General features: G+C 37.1%; 1 protein-coding gene and 1 non-coding gene across 2 annotated transcripts; both read right to left on the bottom strand.

The window, feature by feature from the left end:
• Positions 1 to 3557: 3557 nt before the first annotated feature.
• On the bottom strand, positions 3558 to 6559 carry LOC112778277 (uncharacterized). The gene is made up of 2 exons (XM_072228392.1): positions 4931 to 6559; positions 3558 to 4718 (listed from the first exon to the last, which is right to left on the bottom strand). Exons 1-2 carry the CDS (start codon positions 6557 to 6559, stop codon positions 3558 to 3560), a joined length of 2790 nt encoding a protein of 929 aa, XP_072084493.1.
• Positions 6560 to 16955: 10396 nt separating this feature from the next.
• On the bottom strand, positions 16956 to 17063 carry LOC112780682 (small nucleolar RNA R71). Its single transcript, XR_003191502.1, has one exon. It is a non-coding gene; the product is annotated as a small nucleolar RNA R71 (small nucleolar RNA).
• Positions 17064 to 22651: the final 5588 nt, after the last annotated feature.

Here is a 22651-nt window from a genome sequence, read left to right as displayed (position 1 = left end):
TTCCCAAATGCAAAATAAAAATCAATGCACATGGGACAAAATTTCAAAATTAAAATTAATGCATGAGCTTGTAATACAAAGTGGGAAAATTTGGGTACATAGGTTAAGGAACTTTGATTTATATAAAGTATGTATGTTAGGTGAGATCTTAGACTAATCAAGGATTCACTTTGTTAGCTCACTTAGCCTTATACATATATCCTTACCTTTACCTTGGCCCCATTACAACCTTGAAAAAGACCTCATGATTTTTGTATGTCTGTATTCCATAGTTGTTGATTGGTTAGATGAAGAACAAAGTTTTAGAAAGCAAGGATAGAAAGAAGAATAGAGTGATTAACCCAATAAACACTGAGTGACTAGAGAGTAAACACAAAATTCAGTGAGGGTTCAATAGCTCATCACCATATATCTCTGCTTAATTGTTAATTGTCTTGCAAGTTTGTGAAATACTTCTACCCATCTCAATTGTAAAAGTGCTTTAACATTATCTAGGTCTGGCTATGCACATATGATTCCTTAAGGATATGAATTAATTTGACCACATGTAAGCTTTATATACAAGTGAATAATAACTAGAATTGCATGACTCATTTAGGTAGTTTGCATTTAGAATAGAATGCATTGCATGAGATTACACCATTCTAACTTTACCCTTTCTCTTGGATTTAGCATGAGGACATGCTATTGTTTAAGTGTGGGGAGGTTGATAAACCCATATTTTATGATGTATTTTGTGCTCAATTTAAGTGATTTATTCAATCCTTCACCCACTTATTCATGTAAATTGCATGATTTTACATTCCCTTCCTTATTATGTGATATATGTGAAAAACATGTTTTCTATGCTTTAAAAATATTAATTTTAATTACCCTTTATTACCATTCGATGCCGTGATTTGTGTGTTAAGTATTTGCAGATCTCCTAAGGCAGGAATGGCATAGAGGATAGAAAGGAAACATACAAAAATGGAAGAAAAGCACAAAAATGGAGTTTTGAAGAAAATGGCAGCGATGCGAACGCATGGACGACGCGGCCGCGTGCTTAGCGCAAAAAGGCAGCGACGCGAACACGTGACTGACGCGGATGCATGCCTTGAGTAGAACGCAAATGACGCGTACGCATGATCGAAGCGAACGCGTGACAAGGTGATAAGGATTTATGTTGGGCATTAAGGGTTGAATACATTCAAAGTAGTAAAATCCTAATGGAAGGGGGAGCAGAAAAGAATGGGATTAAAAGAGGAATTTATTAGCCAAAAAAGAGACACAGCGGAAAAATAAAAGATAAAGATTTTTCCTACTAGACCTCTAAGATACCTGTTCTTAGCAACCTAGGTCACCGGAAAGGATTCCCTACTAGACCTTCAAAGAACCTGTCCTTGGCAACCTAGATCAGAGGGACGAAAACTGAAAGAAACCACCACGCAGATCACCTTAGTGTTGGATCCTTCAATCTTCCTCATGCAACAAGCGAAGCAAATCACTCACCTCACTTCTCACATAATAAACGTGCTTAACAGCAACTAAAAATTTATTCATCAAGGTTATGTAAATTGTCTCACCAGAAGGTGTTTAAATAGACCTCAAACAAACTAGATAAAAGATAAGATAAGATAACTAATTTAAATCAGATTTGATCTTATTGGATCAGATCAGATTTGATTTAAATTTTAAAATCCTAAAGATATGATAACTAATTTAAATCAGATTTGATCTTATTAGATTAGATCAGATTTGATTTAAATTTAAAAATCCCTAAAAATACTACTAAGCATAGTAGATAAAACAAGTCTTCTAACAACTTTTGACCACATAACAAACTAAAACAAAAGTCTAGAATTTCGAAATTTAAAGATAAATTATGCCTTCCACTGAATTCGGAAAGCATTATTGGGCTTCTTGCTGTCCTGACTTAACCCAATGGGTCTTGCCCATTCTTCCTTGGTTAGAACTTGATGTAGCTCCATATGCATAAGCGCTGCCAGTTTCCCAAAGCTCTCCTTAAGCTTCTTTGCATGTGCTCTACTGATGGGACCCTCTGGAAGTGTGAAATTCCCATTATGCCCTTGTGTCTTAGAATGCCCCTGTTGTCTTTCCGAGCATGTATCATTTCCTCCTTCCTCAAAAAGATTCGTCCTCGAATCTGTGTCCATATCAAAAGGAGAGAGATTAGAAACATTGAAAGTGGCAGAAACATTATACTCACCTGGTAGGTCAATCTTGTAGGCGTTGTTATTGATCTTCTCAAGAACTTGGAATGGGCCATCCCCTCTAGCATCAAGTTTAGACTTCCTCTGAGTAGGAAATCTCTCCTTCCTCAAATGTACCCAAACCCAATCTCCTGGTTCGAAGACTATATGCTTTCGGCTCTTGTTAATCCTTTCTGCCGTGGCTTTGTTCTTTCTCTCAATGAGGTCACGAGCCTTTGCATGTATTGCTTTAACTTTTTCAGCCTTGCTTACTCCATCTAAGCTAATAAGATCACTCAAGGGTAAAGGCATTAAATCTAAGACAGTTAGAGGATTAAAACCTTAGACAAGTTCAAAGGGCGAAAAACCAGTGGAAGAATGGATTGTTCGGTTATAAGCAAACTCAATAAAAGGTAAACAAGCTTTCCAGGTTTTCAAATTCTTACCAACAATAGCACGCAACAAGGTTCCCAATGTCCTATTTACTACTTCAGTTTGACCATCAGTTTGAGGGTGACAAGTAGTTGAGTATAACAATTTTGTTCCCAACTTACTCCACAAAACTTTCCAGAAGTGACTTAAGAATTTGACATCACGATCAGAAACAATAGTTTGGGGAACACCATGTAAGCGCACAACTTCTCTAAAGAATAGGTCAGCAATATTTATGGCATCATCAGTTTTATGGCAAGCAATAAAATGAGCCATTTTACTAAATCTATCTACCACAACAAAAATGCTATCTCGACCTCTCCGGTTCTAGGCAAACCAAGAACAAAATCCATAGAAATATCAACCCATGGATGCACAGGAACAGGTAAAGGAGTATACAAACCATGTGGTAAGGACTTAGATTTAGCTTGTTTACAGGTAATGCATTTGGCACAAAATTTTTCGACATCTTTACGCATGTGGGGCCAATAAAAATGCTCAGATAAAATATCCAAAGTCTTATGCACACCAAAATGACCCATCAAACCCCCACTATGTGATTCTAGAACAAGTAGCTCCCGAATAGAACAAGTAGGTACACAAATCCTATTACCCCGAAAAAGAAAACCATCATGCTTGTAGAATTTGTTATGTGCACCATGTTCACATGCAGCATAGATAGAGGAAAAAGTAGAATCAGATGCATATAATTCCTTCATACACTCAAAACCCAACAGTTTAGAAGTAAGGGTTGTGATTAATGAATACCTTCTAGATAATGCATCAGCAACCACATTCTCCTTACCTTGCTTATAGGCGATTACGTATGGAAAGGATTCAAGGAATTCTATCCATTTTGAATGTCTCTTGTTTAGCTTCCCTTGACCCTTCAAGTGTTTGAGAGATTCATGGTCAGTATGTACCACAAATTCCTTAGGTAGCAAATAACGCTGCCACACTTCTAAAGCTCGCACCAAGGCAAAGCTCCTTATCATAAGTTGAGTAGTTGAGACGGGATCCATTCAACTTCTCACTGAAATAGGCGATTGCTTGCTTTTCCTGCATTAAAACAGCACCTATACCAATTCCGGAAGCATCACATTCGATTTCAAAAGTTTTAGAAAAATCCGGTAAAATAAGAATGGGGGCAGAACACAATAATTCTTTCAAGGTGTTAAAGGCAATTTCTTGTTCGTGATCCCATTTAAAGTTAACATGTTTCTTGATGATTTCAGTTAAAGGTGCAGCAATAGTAGAAAAATCTTTAACAAACCTCCGATAAAAACCCGCAAGACCATGAAAACTTCTAACATCAGAGACACTCTGAGGTGTGGGCCATTCTCTAATAGCCTTCACCTTCTCGTCATCTACCTCAATCCCTGCAGAACTTATCACAAAACCTAGGAATACGACTTTACTTAGACAGAACGAGCACTTTTGGAGATTAGCATACAATTTTTCCTTTCTAAGTACCTCTAAAACAGATTGAACATGCAAAATATGATCATCAAGGCATTTACTGTAGATAAGGATATCATCAAAATAAACAACCACAAATTTACCTAAAAATTCTCGCAAAACATGATTCATTAATCTCATGAATGTACTAGGTGCATTAGTCAAACAAAATGGCATAACTAACCACTCATACAAACCATATTTAGTTTTGAAAGCTGTTTTCCATTCATCACCAAGCTTCATTCGTATTTGATGATAACCACTCCTTAAATCTATTTTAGTAAAAACAACAGATCCATGTAATTCATCAAGCATATCATCAAGTCTAGGAATAGGATGGCGATACTTTACCGTAATCTTGTTTACAGCTCTGCAGTCAACACACATCCTCCATGAGCCATCCTTCTTTGGTACCAACAGTACTGGAACAGCACAAGGACTCATGCTTTCTCTCACAAAACCCTTAGCCAAAAGGTCCTCGACTTGCCGTTGTAGTTCCTTTGTCTCCTCAGGATTGGTCCGGTAAGCTGGCCGGTTAGGAATGCTTGATCCGGGAACAAAGTCAATCTGATGCTCAATGCCTCGTAACGGAGGTAAACCTGGGGGCAGCTCATCTGGAAAGACATCGCCAAATTCCTGCAAGAGTGAAATAAAAGCACTAGGCAGGTCATGGTTTGTTTCAATGGTAGAAAGTAAAGACTCTCTAAATCGTACTAACACCAATGCTTTTTTTCTTAAACTAGCATGCTTCAGATCCCTCTCTTTTGCATAAAAACATATTTTGTGAGCACTCTCACTCTCCACAGATGTTTCTCTTTTAGAACTCTCTTTTTTACTTAGACTCTGACTCTTTTTCTCATACGTTTTTCAATTTTCTCACATCCTAAAGACTCTGTAGTAGATTTGCGCATGCTCAGTTGCTCCAGGTACACTTCTTTAGGTGTCAAAGGTGCAAGGGTAATCTTCTTCCCAAGATAGGTGAAAGAGTATCGGTTTGTGAAACCATCATGGGTCACCTTCCTATCATACTGCCATGGACGGCCTAGAAGTAGATGACAAGCCTGCATGGGAACCACGTCACAAAGTACCTCGTCACTATATCTCCCAATAGAGAACTGTATGCGGGCTTGCATCATAACCTTCAATTCACCCACATCACTTAGCCACTCCAGTTTGTAAGGATTAGGGTGTTTGGTGCATTTCAACCCCAACTTTGTGATCAACGTAGAGCTAGCAACGTTTGTATGACTTCCAGCATCAATGATCATGAGTCCAACCTTATCTCCCAACAAAAATTTTGTATGAAAGATGTTCTCTCGCTGTTCTAGAGGATCGTCCTTGGCTTGTACATTTAAGATCCGCCTAGTAACAAGGGTCTCGCCACTAACAGCATACTCAACTATATCTTCATGATCTGTAGCATCATCCGCATGTGACATGTCTTTAAACCCATCTGAGTTATCAGATTCTGAGAAAATATCATTTGCTTTAATTACCATGGTCCTTTTATTTGGACACTCGGAAGCATAATGGCCTAATCCGCGGCACTTAAAGCAGGTAATATCACGATGCCGTGCAGGAGGTTTAGAAATGGAATTAGGCGTGTGTGTCTTCCTGTGCTGCTCTGTGGGCTTCTCCTTTGATTCGGTGGGTTTGGATCCAGTCTTCTCCCCGAAATTAGCACCTCTCGAATCCCACCTTGAAGTATAATTACGCAGCCCTTTTCCCTTTTGCTGTCTTTCCACCTTGATAGCTAGGTTCACCAAGTCTTCCATAGTCACATATGGGAGATGTTCGACAGTATTTGCAATGTCTCGATTCAGCCCACTTAAAAAATGTGCCATAGTAGCCTCAGACTCCTCCTCAATGTTTGCCTGGATTAGTAGCATTTCCATCTCCTTATGATACTCATCTACAGACTTAGAACCTTGGTATAACCGTTGGAGCCGTTGATGTAGCTCCCTGTAGTAGTAAGAAGGGACAAACCGTTGTCGCATGACCTTCTTCATCTTCTCCCAAGACAGAATTGGTGGTTTGTCATTCCGCCTCCTCTGTTTGTCCAGCTCGGCCCACCAGACAAGGGCATAATCCGAGAATTCGACAGCCGCTAGTCTTACCTTTTTCACATCAGAGTAGTTATGACATTGAAATAAGAGCTTCACCTTTCGTTCCCATTCCAGGTACGCCTCAGGGTCACTTCTGCCTTTAAATTCTGGGATGCGCATCTTGATAGAATTAAGGTTACTATCAACATCTGCCGATTGTCTATGAGGCCGGGATTTGGATGAAGGCTCCTCCTCAGACTCCGTAGAATCATTATGAACAGATTCTCGTGACCGTGCTTTTCGCTTAGGAGAGAAAGAGTTAATGCGGGAATCCATGTCATCAAGACGTTGTTGAATCTTTGTAAGGATGCTAGTAAGTGCGTCGATGTGGAAAGTTAGTTGTGGATCGGGGTTCTCTTCAGTGTTAGCCATCAATGAACCTGTAAAAAGAAAAGGCCTTACAACACTCCTCTCACGTGTATCACTCAGAGTAGGACACTCGTGTTTCACTCAGTACGTGGCTTTTACCCTCTGTTGAGCTCACCACTCTTGCCTTTTTCCACTCTTGGATTGCTTTAACAAGTTGCACTTCGGAAGATGAGGAATTGAGACACCAAACTAAGATAATCTGAATGATAGAGACGTTCAACTTGACAAGAGGATAAGTAAAGTATGTGACAAAGGACACAAGAAGTGATACTAGGAGGACAAAACTAGCAAAATTGAATCCTCATTGGAACTCAAAGAAAATTGAAAAGGATAAAACAAGGAGAAAATTTAAAATTTCTTTTTTTTTTGCTTTTTGTTTTTTTTTGTTTTTTTTTTGTTTTTTTTTTACTGAAATAAACAGAAATTCCAGTAATAGAATTTAAGAAAAATTTCTTTTTTTTTATTTTAAAGTAAATTTGCAGAAATTATAGAGAAAACTAAAGAGACTAAAAAAAATCCTGGAACGTGCAGATAAATAAGAATTTACCTACGACCTGTAACTGATACCAGATGATAAGGATTTATGTTGGGCATTAAGGGTTGAATACATTCAAAGTAGTAAAATCCTAATGGAAGGGGGACCAGAAAAGAATGGGATTAAAAGAGGAATTTTTTAGCCAAAAAAGAGACACAGCGGAAATATAAAAGATAAAGGTTTTTCCTACTAGACCTCTAAGATACCTGTTCTTAGCAACCTAGGTCACCGGAAAGGATTCCCTACTAGACCTTCAAAGAACCTGTCCTTGACAACCTAGATCAGAGGGACAAAAACTGAAAGAAACCACCACGCAGATCACCTTAGTGTTGGATCCTTCAATCTTCCTCATGCAACAAGCGAAGCAAATCACTCACCTCACTTCTCACATAATAAACGTGCTTCACAGCAACTGAAAATTTATTCATCAAGGTTATGTAAATTGTCTCACCAGAAGGTGTTTAAATAGACCTCAAACAAACTAGATAAAACATAAGATAAGATAACTAATTTAAATCAGATTTGATCTTATTGGATCTGATCAGATTTGATTTAAATTTTAAAATCCTAAAGATATGATAACTAATTTAAATCAGATTTGATCTTATTAGATTAGATCAGATTTGATTTAAATTTAAAAATCCCTAAAAATACTACTAAGCATAGCAGATAAAACAAGTCTTCTAACAACTTTTGACCACATAACAAACTAAAACAAAAGTCTAGAATTTCGAAATTTAAAGATAAATTATGCCTTCCACTGAATTCGGAAAGCATTATTGGGCTTCTTGCTGTCCTGACTTAACCCAATGGGTCTTGCCCATTCTTCCTTGGTTAGAACTTGATGTAGCTCCATATGCATAAGCGCTGCCAGGTTCCCAAAGCTCTCCTTAAGCTTCTTTGCATGTGCTCTAGTGATGGGGCCCTCTGAAAGTGTGAAATTCCCATTCTGCCCTTGTGTCTTAGAATGCCCCTGTTGTCTTTCCGAGCATGTATCACAAGGAAAACTCCCAGATGACGCGACCGTGTGACCCACGCGGACGCGTGATAGATGCCACGTGCAGAAACTGCAGAAAATGCCCCCAGCAATTTCTGAAACCCTTTTGGCCCAGATCCAAGTCCAGAAAACACATATTAGAGGTTATAAAGTGGGAGAATGTATCCATTCATGAAGAGGTCTTCCATTATTCACTTTTCATAATTTAGATGTAGTTTTTAGAGAGAGAGGTTCTCTCCTCTCTCTTAGATTAGGATTTTAGGATTTCTATTAGTTTAGTTCAATTCATCTTCAGTCACAGGTTCAATATTCCTTTTACTTTATATTTCTCTTTTACTTTTAGATACTTTAATGCTTTCATTTGTTGATTACTTATGTTGCCAAATTGGCTTACGAACCATTCATGTTAGGATTTTCTTTATTTAATATAAATTGAGGTATTTCAGATTTATGATTCTTATTTAGCTTTTTATATTCTTGGCTTTAATTGATTAATTGGAGACTCTTGAGTTATCAAACTCATCGTGATTGATAATTGTTATTTTTGTTAATTGAATTGAATTCCACTAACTCTAGTCCTTTCTTAGGAATTGAGTAGGACTTGAGGATCAAACTAATTAGTCCACTTGATTTTCCTTTGCTTTAGTAAAGGTTAACTAAGTGGGATTAGAACTCAATTCTCATCACCATCGATAAGGATAACTAGGATAGGGCTTCCGAATTTTCGTACCTTGCCAAGAGTTTTATTAGATATTAATTTATTAATTCCTGCAATTTATTTTCCTTGTTCAAACCTTTTAAAACCCAAAATTCTACTTTTTCCGTAGCTAATAATAAATCATACTTCCCTGGATTTCCTTGAGAAGACGACCCGAGGTTTGAATACTTCGGTTTATAAATTTTATTGGGTTTGTTACTTGTGACAACCAAACGTTTGTACGAAAGGATTTTCTGTTGGTTTAGGAGCTATACTTACAACGCGATTATATTTGTGAATTTTTTTAGAGGTTATAAAGTGGGGGAGTGCATCCATTGATGAAGAGGTCTTCCATTATTCACTTTTCATAATTTAGATGTAGTTTTTAGAGAGAGAAGTTTCTCTCCTCTCTCTTAGGATTAGGATTTTAGGATTTCTATTAGTTTAGTTCAATTCATCTTCAGTCACAGGTTCAATATTCCTTTTACTTTATATTTCTCTTTTACTTTCAGATACTTTAATGCTTTCATTTGTTGATTACTTATGTTGCCAAATTGGCTTACGAACCATTCATGTTAGGATTTTCTTTATTTAATATAAATTGAGGTATTTCAGATTTATGATTCTTATTTAGCTTTTTATATTCTCGGCTTTAATTGATTAATTGGAGACTCTTGAGTTATCAAACTCATCGTGATTGATAATTGTTATTTTTGCTAATTGAATTGAATTCTACTAACTCTAGTCTTTTCTTAGGAATTGACTAGGACTTGAGGATCAAACTAATTATTCCACTTGACTTTCCTTTGCTTTAGCAAAGGTTAACTAAGTGGGATTAGAACTCAATTCTCATCACCATCGATAAGGATAACTAGGATAAGACTTCCAAATTTTCGTACCTTGCCAAGAGTTTTATTAGATATTAATTTATTAATTCCTGCAATTTATTTTTCTTGTTCAAACCTTTTAAAACCCAAAATTCTACCTTTTCTATAGCTAATAATAAATCATACTTCCCTGCAATTTCTTGAGAAGACGACCCTAGGATTGAATACTTCGGTTTATAAATTTTATTGAGTTTGTTACTTGTGACAACCAAACGTTTGTACGAAAGGATTTTCTGTTGGTTTAGGAGCTATACTTACAATGCGATTATATTTGTGAATTTCTTTAGAGGTTATAAAGTGGGAGAATGCATCCATTCATGAAGAGGTCTTCCATTATTCACTTTTCATAATTTAGATGTAGTTTTTAGAGAGAGAGGTTTTTCTCCTCTCTCTTAGGATTAGGATTTTAGGATTTCTATTAGTTTAGTTCAATTCATCTTCAGTCACAGGTTCAATATTCCTTTTACTTTATATTTCTCTTTTACTTTCAGATACTTTAATGCTTTCATTTGTTGATTACTTATGTTGCCAAATTGGCTTACGAACCATTCATGTTAGGATTTTCTTTATTTAATATAAATTGAGGTATTTCAGATTTATGATTCTTATTTAGCTTTTTATATTCTTGGCTGTAATTGATTAAATGGAGACTCTTGAGTTATCAAACTCATCGTGATTGATAATTGTTATTTTTGCTAATTGAATTGAATTCTACTAACTCTAGTCCTTTCTTAGGAATTGACTAGGACTTGAGGATCAAACTAATTAGTCCACTTGACTTTCCTTTGCTTTAGTAAAGGTTAACTAAGTGGGATTAGAACTCAATTCTCATCACCATCGATAAGGATAACTAGGATAGGACTTCCAAATTTTCGTACCTTGCCAAGAGTTTTATTATATATTAATTTATTAATTCCTGCAATTTATTTTCCTTGTTCAAACCTTTTAAAACCCAAAATTCTACCTTTTCCATAGCTAATAATAAATCATACTTCCCTGCAATTCCTTGAGAAGATGACCCGAGGTTTGAATACTTCGGTTTAAAAATTTTATTGGGTTTGTTACTTGTGACAACCAAACGTTTGTATGAAAGGATTTTCTATTGGTTTAGGAGCTATACTTACAATGCGATTATATCTGTGAATTTCTTTACCGATAGAAAAACCAGTTCGTCAATGCTTTAAAAGTTAGAATGCTTTGAAAATTTTCTAATAAAGTTAGAATGTTTTGAGAGTTAGAATGCTATGAAAGTTATAATACTTTGAAAAGAAAATAAGATAGAAAATATGATAGAATAAAGTTAGAATGGTGATGAGAGTATTTATGTCGGTCTAGAATTTCTCAATAGAAAAGAATTGTTTCGTTGCAAGCATAGTCCAAACCGGCAATTGATCCTCACATAAAAGTTTAATTTGTTTGTCATAATGCAAACCAATAAAAACCGAGTATTTACACCTCGGGTCGTCTCCATAGAAATTGTAATTAAGTGCTCAATTATTGGTTATGAGAAAATGGGGGTTGTGATGACAATTGACAAGAAATGCAAATGATAAGAAAGTAAAAAAGCATGCAAGGAATTAAATGAAAAGCAAGTAAAGCAATAAAAATGGAATTTAAATGGCAAAAAGGAACTCTTGGCAAAGGTTGAGATTTAAGGTTTTTTATCCTAGTCATTGACCACAAACATGGTAATTGTGAAGAGTTAATCTCATTTTGTCAGCCCAACATCGAGCATTAGTCAAATAGGCATAATTGATCTCAATCCACAAATCCTAGCTAATTCACTAATTAACTTAGTGAAAGGCTAGCGTTAGAGGAAACCAAACCAATCAACAATCATAGTCACAATCAAGAATGGACATCAATGACTTAAGGTCACCTAGGTCCTCAATTCCAAGCCAAGAGTGTGAAAACCTACACTAAAACTAACCTAAGCATTTTATCAAATACTTGGTGTGCAAAAAAAAAAGAAAAATATCATAAATTACAATAATAATAAATTCTATAACTACCAATTGCAAGAAAATAATAATAACAACTCAAGTAAGCATCAACGAAACATACAACATCAAAATTACATTAAAATGAATCAAAATTGACAAGTATTCATAAACTAAAAGGGAAAATTGAGAAAATAACAAAAAAAAACTAAGAGGATCAAGACAAAAGAACATAAAAATATAAATGAAACTACACTAAAACAAGAATCAAAGACTAAAATTAAAGAGAAACTAAACTAAGAATCCTAAATTCTAGTGAGAAGAGAGAGCTTCTCTCTCTAGAATATAACCTAAAACAAGTTACTAAACTAAACCTAATTGCTCCCCCCTTTCATCCTTCTTGAAGTTGGCTTCAAATAGCTTTAGAAATGAGTTGGATTGGGTTTGGAAAGCCCCAACATTGTGACCCACATGTTGCATTAAATGAGCTCACGTGATTGCACTCGTGCGTATGCACGACTGACTATGCGTACGCATAGTCCACACAGAATTACAACTGTGCATACGCATGCATGACCGTGTGTACGCATGATTGCACGAACTTCAAAACGTGCGTACGCACGCATCACTGTGCGTATGTACAATCCTGAAGAGTTCCAAACTCCATTTCTTCATGAATTCTCCACTCTTGCATGCTTTTTCCTTACTTTTTCAATCCATACTTGCTTTGTAAGCCTAAAATCACTAAACAAATACATCAAGGCATCAAATGGAATTAAAGTGAATAAAATTTAGCAATTTTATGGCCTAAAAAGCATGTTTTTACTTTTAAGTACAAATTAGGAGGAATTCACAAAACCATGCTATTTTAATGAATAAATGTGGGATAAGTTGTTAAAATTCACCAAATTCAATACAAAATTTATCATCAAATATGGACTCATCATTTTCTCCACACTTATATAATAGCATATTCTCATGCTAATCACAAAGGAGAAGGATCAAAGGAAAAACCACTTATTTAATGGAACTAGTTATATGCATACAACTATACTAATTAATGCTATCTACTTCTATCTATACTATAGTTTTCTATTGACTTGGCAAAATGATGAGCGGATAATTTATACGCTTTTTGGCATTGTTTTTAGTATGTTTTTAGTAGGATCTAGTTACTTTTAGGGATGTTTTCATTAGTTTTTATGTTAAATTCACATTTCTGGACTTTACTATGAGTTTGTGTGTTTTTCTGTGATTTCAGGTATTTTCTGGCTGAAATTGAGGGACTTGAGCAGAAATCAGATTCAGAGGTTGAAAAAGGACTGCTGATGCTGTTGGATTCTGACCTCCCTGCACTCAAAGTGGATTTTCTGGAGCTACAGAACTCTAAATGGCGCGCTTCCAATTGCATTGGAAAGTAGACATCCAGGGCTTTCCAGCAATATATAATAGTCTATACTTTGGCCAAGAATTGACGACGTAAACTGGCGTTCAACGCCAGCCTTCTGCCCAAATCTGGCGTCCAGCGCCAGAAAAGGATCCAAAACCAGAGTTGAACGCCCAAACTGGCACAGAAACTGGCGTTCAACTCCACAAATGGCCTCTGCACGTGGAACACTTAAGCTCAGCCCAAACACACACCAAGTGGACCCCGGAAGTGGATTTATGCATCAATTACTTACTCATGTAAACCCTAGTGACTAGTTTATTATAAATAGGACCTCTTACTATTGTATTAGACATCTTTTGATCATCTTAGGATCTTAGGATCATCTTTGAACGCATTGTTCTTAGACCAAGGGGGCTGGCCATCTTGGCCATGCCTGGACCTTCACTTATGTATTTTCAACGGTAGAGTTTCTACACTCCATAGATTAAGGTGTGGAGCTCTGCTGTTCCTCAAAGATTAATGCAAAGTACTACTATTTTCTATTCAATTCTTCTTATTTCTCTTCTAAGATATCCATTCGCACCCAAGAACGTGATGAAGGTGATGATTATGTGTGACGCTCATCATCCTTCTCCCTTATGAACGCGTGCCTGACAAACACTTCTGTTCTACATGAAATAAGCTAGAATGAGTATCTCTTAGATCTCCTAACCGGAACCTTCGTGGCGTAAGCTAGAATGATGGCGGCATTCAAGAGAATTCGGAAGGTCTAAACCTTGTCTGTGGTATTCCAAGTAGGATTCAATGATTGAATGACTGTGACGAGCTCCTAACTCGCGATTGCAGGGCGTTAGTGACAGACGCAAAAGGATAGTAAATCCTATTCCAGCATGATCGAGAACCGACAGATGGATAGCCGTGTCGTGACAGGGTGCGTGAGCATATTATTCACTGAGAGGATAAGATGAAGCCATTGGCAAGGGTGATGCCTCCAGACGATTAGCCGTGCCGTGACAGGGCATTGGATCATTTTCCCGAGAGATGACCGAAAGTAGCCATTGACAGTGGTGATGTATCACATAAAGCCAGCCATGGAAAGGAGTGAGACTGATTGGATGAAGATAGTAGGAAAGTAGAGGTTCAGAGGAACGAAAAGCATCTCCATTCGCTTATATGAAATTCCTACCAATGATTTACATAAGTATCTCTATCCCTATTCTATTATTTATTATTCGAAAACTCCATGATTATTTTATATCCGCCTAACTGAGATTTGCAAGGTGACCATAGCTTGCTTCATACCAACAATCTCCGTGGGATTCGACCCTTACTCACGTAAGGTATTACTTGGACGACCCAGTGCACTTGCTGGTTAGTTGTATCGAAGTTGTGACAAATTATGAATGTGTAATCACGATTACGCGTACCAAGTTGCTCACGTGCCAGGAATAATTTGAGCCTGGACATCACAATTTCGTGCACCAAGTTTTTGGCGCCGTTGCCGGGGATTGTTTGAGTATGAACAACTGACGGTTCATCTTGTTGCTCAGATTAGGTAATTTTCTTTTTATTTTATTTTTTAAAACTTTTTCAAAAATCTTTCAAAAATATTTTCAAAAAAATTTCTCTTTTGTTTTCGAAAAATAAAAATAAAAATGTTTTCAAAAATTTTATTCAAGATTTTTAAGAATGAATTCTAGTGTTTCATGAAGCATGTTGAAGCCTGGCTGGCTGTAAAGCCATGTCTAAATTCTTTTGGACTGAGGCTTGCAATTTGTTATCAAAGAGCAATATACTCTCGTGTTAAAGACTAAAGCTTGGCTGGCCATTGGCCATGTCTAGTGTTTTGGACTGGAGCTTTCTTTGAAAGCTTGGCTGGCTAGTGAGCCATGTCTAATTCCTGGACTGAAGCTTTAGACTAACATGGCAAGATTCCTGGAATTCATATTAAAAATTTTTGGAATCCTTATTTTTTCTTTTAAATTTTCGAAAAATATAAATAAAAATCCAAAAAAATTAGAAAATCATAAAAATCAAAAATATTTTCTGTTTCTTGTTTGAGTCTTGAGTCATGTTATAAGTTTGGTGTCAATTGCATATGCATCTTGCATTCTTTTCGAAAATTTCATGCATTCATAGTGTTCTTCATGATCTTCAAGTTGTTCTTGGTAAGTCTTCTTGTTTGATCTTGATGATTTTTTGTTTTGTGTTGTATAGTGTTTTTCATATGCATTCTTGAATTCTTAGTGTCTAAGCATTAAAGAATTCTAAGTTTGGTGTCTTGCATGTTTTCCTTGCATTAAAGATTTTTCAAAAATGTGTTCTTGATGTTCATCATGATCTTCATAGTGTTCTTGGTGTTCATCTTGACATTCATAGCATTCTTGCATTCATCACATGTTTTGATCTAAAAATTTCATGCATTGCATAATTTTCATGTTTTTCTCTTGCATCATAAAAATTCAAAAATCAAAAAAAATATCTTTCCCTTTTTCTCTCATCAAATTCAAAAATTTGAGTTGACTTTTTCAAAAATTTTTAAAATCAAGTTGTTGCCAATGAGTCAAATCAAATTTTCAATTTGAAAATCATATCTTTTTCAAAATCTTTTTTTTAAAAATCAAATCTTTTTCAAAATTCTTAGTTATTTTCGAAAATTCCAAAAATATTTTTCAAAAATATTTTTCTTATTTTTGTACCAAATTTTCGAAAATAACATAATCAATTAATGTTTTGATTCAAAAATTTGAAGTTTGTTACTTGCTTGTTAAGAAAAATTCAAACTTTAAGTTCTAGAATCATATCTTGTGATTTCTTATGAATCAAGTCATTAATTGAGATTTTAAAAATCAAATCTTTTTCAAAACTAATTTCTATCATATCTTTTCAAAAATATCTTCTTATCTTATCTTTTTCAAAAAAATATCTTTTAAAAAATATCTTTTCTAACTTCCTAACTTTTTATCTTTTCAAAATTTGTTTCAACTAACTAACTAACTTTTTGTTTGTTTCTTAACTTTTTCAAAACTACCTAACTAACTCTCTCTCTCTCATTTTCGAAAATATCTCCCCTCTTTTTCAAAAATTTCTTTTTAATTAACTAATTTTTTTTATTTTTTATTTTTGATTTCAAAAATTTTTCGAAAAAATACTAACAAATTTTCAAAAACCAATTTTCAAAAATCACTAACTCCTTTTTCAAAATAATTTTCGAAAATTATTCCCCCCCATCTCATTCTATTTATTCATTCATATCCTAACATCTCATTTCACCTCCTTCTATCCTCACAGTTGTGTTTCTTCCATTATATTACATTCTTTGTCTCCCCCTCTTCTTCCACTCACACAGGGATCCCTATACTGTGGTATAAAGGATCTCTATTATTATCATTATTTTTCTGGCCATTCTTCCTTGTCATATGAGCAGGAGCAAGGATAAGAACATTCTTGTGGAAGCAGATCCAGAACCTGAAAGGACTCTGAAGAAAAAATTAAGAGAAGCTAAAATACAACAATCCAGAGATAACCTTTCAGAAATTTTCGAACAGGCAGAGGAGATGGCAGCCGAAAATAATAATAATGTAAGGAAGATGCTTGGTGACTTTACTGCACCTAATTCCAATTTACATGGAAGAAGCATCTCCATTCCTACCATTGGAGCAAACAACTTTGAGCTTAAACCTCAATTAGTTTCTCTAATGCAGCAGAACTGCAAGTTTCATGGACTTCCATCTGAAGATCCTTTTCAGTTCTTAACTGAATTCTTGCAGATATGTGATACTGTTAAGACTAATGGAGTAGATCCTGAAGTCTACAGGCTCATGCTTTTTCCTTTTGCTGTAAGAGACAGAGCTAGATTATGGTTGGATTCTCAACCTAAAGACAGCCTGAACTCTTGGGATAAGCTGGTCACGGCTTTCTTAGCCAAGTACTTTCCTCCTCAAAAGCTGAGCAAGCTTAGAGCTGATGTTCAAACCTTCAGACAGAAAGAAGGTGAATCCCTCTATGAAGCTTGGGAAAGATACAAACAGTTGACCAAAAAGTGTCCTTCTGACATGCTTTCAGAATGGACCATCCTGGATATATTCTATGATGGTCTGTCTGAGCTATCAAAGATGTCACTGGACACTTCTGCAGGTGGATCCATTCACCTAAAGAAAACGCCTACAGAAGCTCAAGAACTCATTGACATGGTTGCTAATAACCAGTTCATGTACACTTCTGAAAGGAATCCTGTGAGTAATGGGACGCCTATGAAGAAGGGAGTTCTTGAAGTTGATACTCTGAATGCCATATTGGCTCAGAATAAAATATTGACTCAGCAAGTCAATATGATCTCTCAGAGTCTGCATGGAATGCAAGCTGCATCCAACAGTACTCAAGAGGCTTCTCCTGAAGAAGAAGCTTATGATCCTGAGCACCCTGCAATAGCAGAGGTAAATTACTTAGGTGAACCTTATGGAAACACCTATAACTCAACATGGAGAAATCATCCAAATTTCTCATGGAAGGATCAAAAGCCTCAACAAGGCTTTAATAATGGTGGAAGAAACAGGTTTAGCAATAGTAAGCCTTTTCCATCATCAACTCAGCAACAGACAGAGAACTCTGAACAAAATGCTTCTAATTTAGCAAATCTAGTCTCTGATCTATCTAAGGCCACTGTAAGTTTCATGAATGAAACAAGGTCTTCCATTAGAAATCTGGAAGCACAAGTGGGCCAGCTGAGTAAAAGGATCACTGAAATCCCTCCTAGTACTCTCCCAAGCAATATAGAAGAGAACCCAAAAGGAGAGTGCAAGGCCATTGACATAAGCGCCATGGCCGAACCTGTGAGGAGAGGAGAGGACGTGAATCCCAAGGAGGAAGACCTCCTGGGACGTCCAGTGATCAATAAGGAGCTTCCCTCTGAGGAACCAAAGGACTCTGAGGCCCATCTAGAGACCATAGAGATTCCATTGAACCTCCTTATACCCTTCATGAGCTCTGATGAGTATTCCTCTTCAGAAGAGAATGAGGATGTTACAGAAGAGCAAACTGCCAAGATTCTTGGTGCAATCATGAAGCTGAATGCCAAATTGTTTGGCATTGATGCTTGGGAAGTTGAACCTCCCTTGTTCATCAATGAACTAAGTGATCTGGATCAACTGACATTGCCTCAGAAAAGACAGGATCCTGGATGGTTCATAATATCCTGTACCATAGGCACCATGGTCTTTAAGGCTCTGTGTGACCTTGGTTCAAGAATAAACCTCATGCCCCTCTCTGTAATAGAGAAACTGGGAATCTATGGGGTGCAAGCTGCTAAAATCTCACTAGAGATGGCAGACAGCTCAAGAAGACAGGCTTATGGACAAGTAGAAGATGTATTAGTAAAGGTTGAGGGCCTTTACATACCTACTGATTTCATAGTCCTGGATACTGGAAAGGAAGAGGATGAATCCATCATCCTAGGAAGACCTTTCCTGGCCACAGCAAGAGCTGTGATTGATGTTGACAGAGGTGAAATAGTCCTTCAATGGAATGAGGACTCCCTTGTGTTTAAAACTCAAGGATCTCCCTCTGCAACCATGGAGAGGAAGCAGAAAAAGCTTCTCTCAAGGCAGAGTCAACCAGAACCCCCACAGTCAAACTCTAAGTTTGGTGTTGAACTCCCATATCCAAACTCTAAGTTTGGTGTTGGAGAGTCTCAACAAAGCTCTGCACATCTGTGAGGCTCCATGAGAGCCCACTGTCAAGCTATTGACATTAAAGAAGCGCTTGTTGGGAGGCAACCCAATGTTTATCTAATTCTTATTTTTATTGTTTTTCATGTTTTCTTAGGTTCATGATCATGTGGAGTCACAAAATAAATATAAAAATTGAAAACGGAATCAAAAACAGCAGAAGAAAAATCACACCCTGGAGGAGCATCTGTCTGGCGTTCAAACGCCAGAACAGAGCATAGTTCTGGCGCTGAACGCCCAGAATGGGAGCATCCTGGCGCTGAACGCCCAGAACAAGCATGGTTCTGGCGTTCAACGCCAGAAATGGCAGCAAAGGGGTGTTGAACACCCAAAATGGGCACCAACCTGGCGCTGAACGCCCAGAGTTGTGTGCAAGGGCATTTTACATGCCTAAATTGGTGCAGGGATGTAAATGCCTTAACACCTCAGGATCTGTGGACCCCACAGGATCATCTCAGGATCTGTGGACCCCACAGGATCCCCACCTACCTCATCATCTCTCTTTCCATTCATGATCATCCCTTCTTTTTTTTTCCATTTACCACTCACATCCATACACCCACTACCTTTAAAAATTCAATATCTCTCTCCCACCCAATCCCACCCATATGGCCGAATACACACTCCCATCCATCTCCTCCATATCTTCTTCTTATTCTTCTATTCTTTCTTCTTTTGCTCGAGGGCGAGCAACATTCTAAGTTTGGTGTGGTAAAAGCATAGCTTTTTTGTTTTTTCCATAACCATTGATGGCACCTAAGGCCAGAGAAACCTCTAGAAAGAGGAAAGGGAAGACAAAAGCTTCCATCAAGGGTCTATAGCTCAGTGGTAGAACATTTGACTGCAAATCAAGAGATCCCTGAGATACCTCAAGGGATACATTTTCTTCCACACAATTATTGGAAGCAACTAAGGGTGGAACATCAAGAGCACTCCATCATCCTTCATGAAATCAGAGAAGATCTAAAAGCACTGAAGGAGGAGCAACAAAGACAAGGAAGAGACATAGAGAGCTCAAGGACATCACTAAGGTGGATTCATTCCTTGTTCTTACTTTCTCTGTTTTTCGTTTTCTATGTTATGTGCTTATCTATGTTTGTGTCTTCATTACATGATCATTAGTAGTTAGTAACTTTGTCTTAAAGTTATGAATGTCCTATGAATCCATCACCTCTCTTAAAATAAAAACTGTTTTAATTCAAAAGAACAAGAAGTACATGAGTTTTGAATTTATCCGTGAACTTAGTTTAATTATATTGATGTGGTGACAATGCTTCTTGTTTTCTGAATGTATGCTTGAACAGTGCATATGTCTTTTGAAGTTGTTGTTTAAGAATGTTAAATATGTTGGCTCTTGAAAGAATGATGACTAGGAAACATGTTATTCGATAATCTGAAAAATCATAAAAAATGATTCTTGAAGCAAGAAAAAGCAGCAAAGAACAAAGCTTGCAGAAAAAAAAAAAAGAAAAAAAAGGGGGCAAAAAAAATAGAAAAAAAAATAGAAAGAAAAAGAAAAAGCAAGCAGAAAAAGCCAATAACCCTTAAAACCAAAAGGCAAGGGCAAATAAAAAGGATCCCAAGACTTTGAGCATCAGTGGATAGGAGGGCCTAAAGGAATAAAATCCTGGTCTAAGCGGCTAAACCAAGCTGTCCCTAACCATGTGCTTGTGGTGTGTAGGTGTCAAGTGAAAACTTGAGACTGAGCGGTTAAAGTCAAGGTCCAAAGCAAAAGAAGAGTGTGCTTAAGAACCCTGGACACCTCTAATTGGGGACTTTAGCAAAGCTGAGTCACAATCTGAAAAGGTTCACCCAATTATGTGTCTGTGGCATTTATGTATCCGGTGGTAATACTGGAAAACAAAGTGCTTAGGGCCACGGCCAAGACTCATAAAGAAGTTGTGTTCAAGAATCATCATACTGAACTAGGAGACTCAATAACACTATCTGAACTCTGAAGTTCCTATAGATGCCAATCATTCTGAACCTCAATGGATAAAGTGAGATGCCAAAACTATTCAAGAGGCAAAAAGCTATAAGTCCCGCTCATATGATTGAAGCTCTGTTTCATTGATAGTTTGGAATTTATAGTATATTCTCTTCTTTTTATCCTATTTGATTTTCAGTTGCTTGGGGACAAGCAACAATGTAAGTTTGGTGTTGTGATGAGCGGATAATTTATACGCTTTTTGGCATTGTTTTTAGTATGTTTTTAGTAGGATCTAGTTACTTTTAGGGATGTTTTCATTAGTTTTTATGTTAAATTCACATTTCTAGACTTTACTATGAGTTTGTGTGTTTTTCTATGATTTCAGGTATTTTCTGGCTGAAATTGAGGGACTTGAGCAGAAATCAGATTCAGAGGTTGAAAAAGGACTGCTGATGCTGTTGGATTCTGACCTCCCTGCACTCAAAGTGGAGTTTCTGGAGCTACAGAACTCGAAATGGTGTGCTTCCAATTGCGTTGGAAAGTAGACATCCAGGGCTTTCCAGCACTATATAATAGTCCATACTTTGGCTAAGAATTGACGACGTAAACTGGCGTTCAACGCCAGCCTTCTGCCCAAATCTGGCGTCCAGCGCCAGAAAAGGATCCAAAACCAGAGTTAAACGCCCAAACTGGCATAGAAACTGGCGTTCAACTCCACAAATGGCCTCTGCATGTGGAACACTTAAGCTCAGCCCAAACACACACCAAGTGGGCCCCGGAAGTGGATTTATGCATCAATTACTTACTCATGTAAACCCTAGTGACTAGTTTATTATAAATAGGACCTCTTACTATTGTATTAGACATCTTTTGATCATCTTAGGATCTTAGGATCATCTTTGAATGCATTGTTCTTAGACCAAGGGGGCTGGCCATCTCGGCCATGCCTGGACCTTCACTTATGTATTTTCAACGGTAGAGTTTCTACACTCCATAGATTAAGGTGTGGAGCTCTGCTGTTCCTCAAAGATTAATGCAAAGTACTACTGTTTTCTATTCAATTCTTCTTATTTCGCTTCTAAGATATCCATTCGCACCCAAGAACGTGATGAAGGTGATGATTATGTGTGACGCTCATCATCCTTCTCCCTTATGAACGCGTGCCTGACAAACACTTCTGTTCTACATGAAATAAGCTAGAATGAGTATCTCTTAGATCTCCTAACCGGAACCTTCGTGGCGTAAGCTAGAATGATGGCGGCATTCAAGAGAATCCAAAAGGTCTAAACCTTGTCTGTGGTATTCCAAGTAGGATTCAATGATTGAATGACTGTGACGAGCTCCTAACTCGCGATTGCAGGGCGTTAGTGACAGATGCAAAAGGATAGTAAATCCTATTCCAGCATGATCGAGAACCGACAGATGGATAGTCGTGCCGTGACAGGGTGCGTGAGCATATTATTCACTGAGAGGATAAGATGAAGCCATTGGCAAGGGTGATGCCTCCAGACGATTAGCCGTGCCGTGACAGGGCATTGGATCATTTTCCCGAGAGATGACCGAAAGTAGCCATTGACAGTGGTGATGTATCACATAAAGCCAGCCATGGAAAGGAGTGAGACTGATTGGATGAAGATAGTAGGAAAGTAGAGGTTCAGAGGAACGAAAAGCATCTCCATTCTCTTATATGAAATTCCTACCAATGATTTACATAAGTATCTCTATCCCTATTCTATTATTTATTATTCGAAAACTCCATGATTATTTTATATCCGCCTAACTGAGATTTGCAAGGTGACCATAGCTTGCTTCATACCAACAATCTCCGTGGGATTCGACCCTTACTCACGTAAGGTATTACTTGGACGACCCAGTGCACTTGCTGGTTAGTTGTATCGAAGTTGTGACAAATTATGAATGTGTAATCACGATTACGCGTACCAAGTTGCTCACGTGCCAGTAATAATTTGAGCCTGGACATCACAATTTCGTG

The sequence above is a fragment of the Arachis hypogaea genome, chromosome 19, assembly GCF_003086295.3.
Source record: "Arachis hypogaea cultivar Tifrunner chromosome 19, arahy.Tifrunner.gnm2.J5K5, whole genome shotgun sequence".
Classification (NCBI taxonomy): Eukaryota; Viridiplantae; Streptophyta; class Magnoliopsida; order Fabales; family Fabaceae; genus Arachis; species Arachis hypogaea.
Note: the sequence above shows the minus strand (reverse complement) of the source record. Positions and strands in the feature narration are given on the sequence as shown.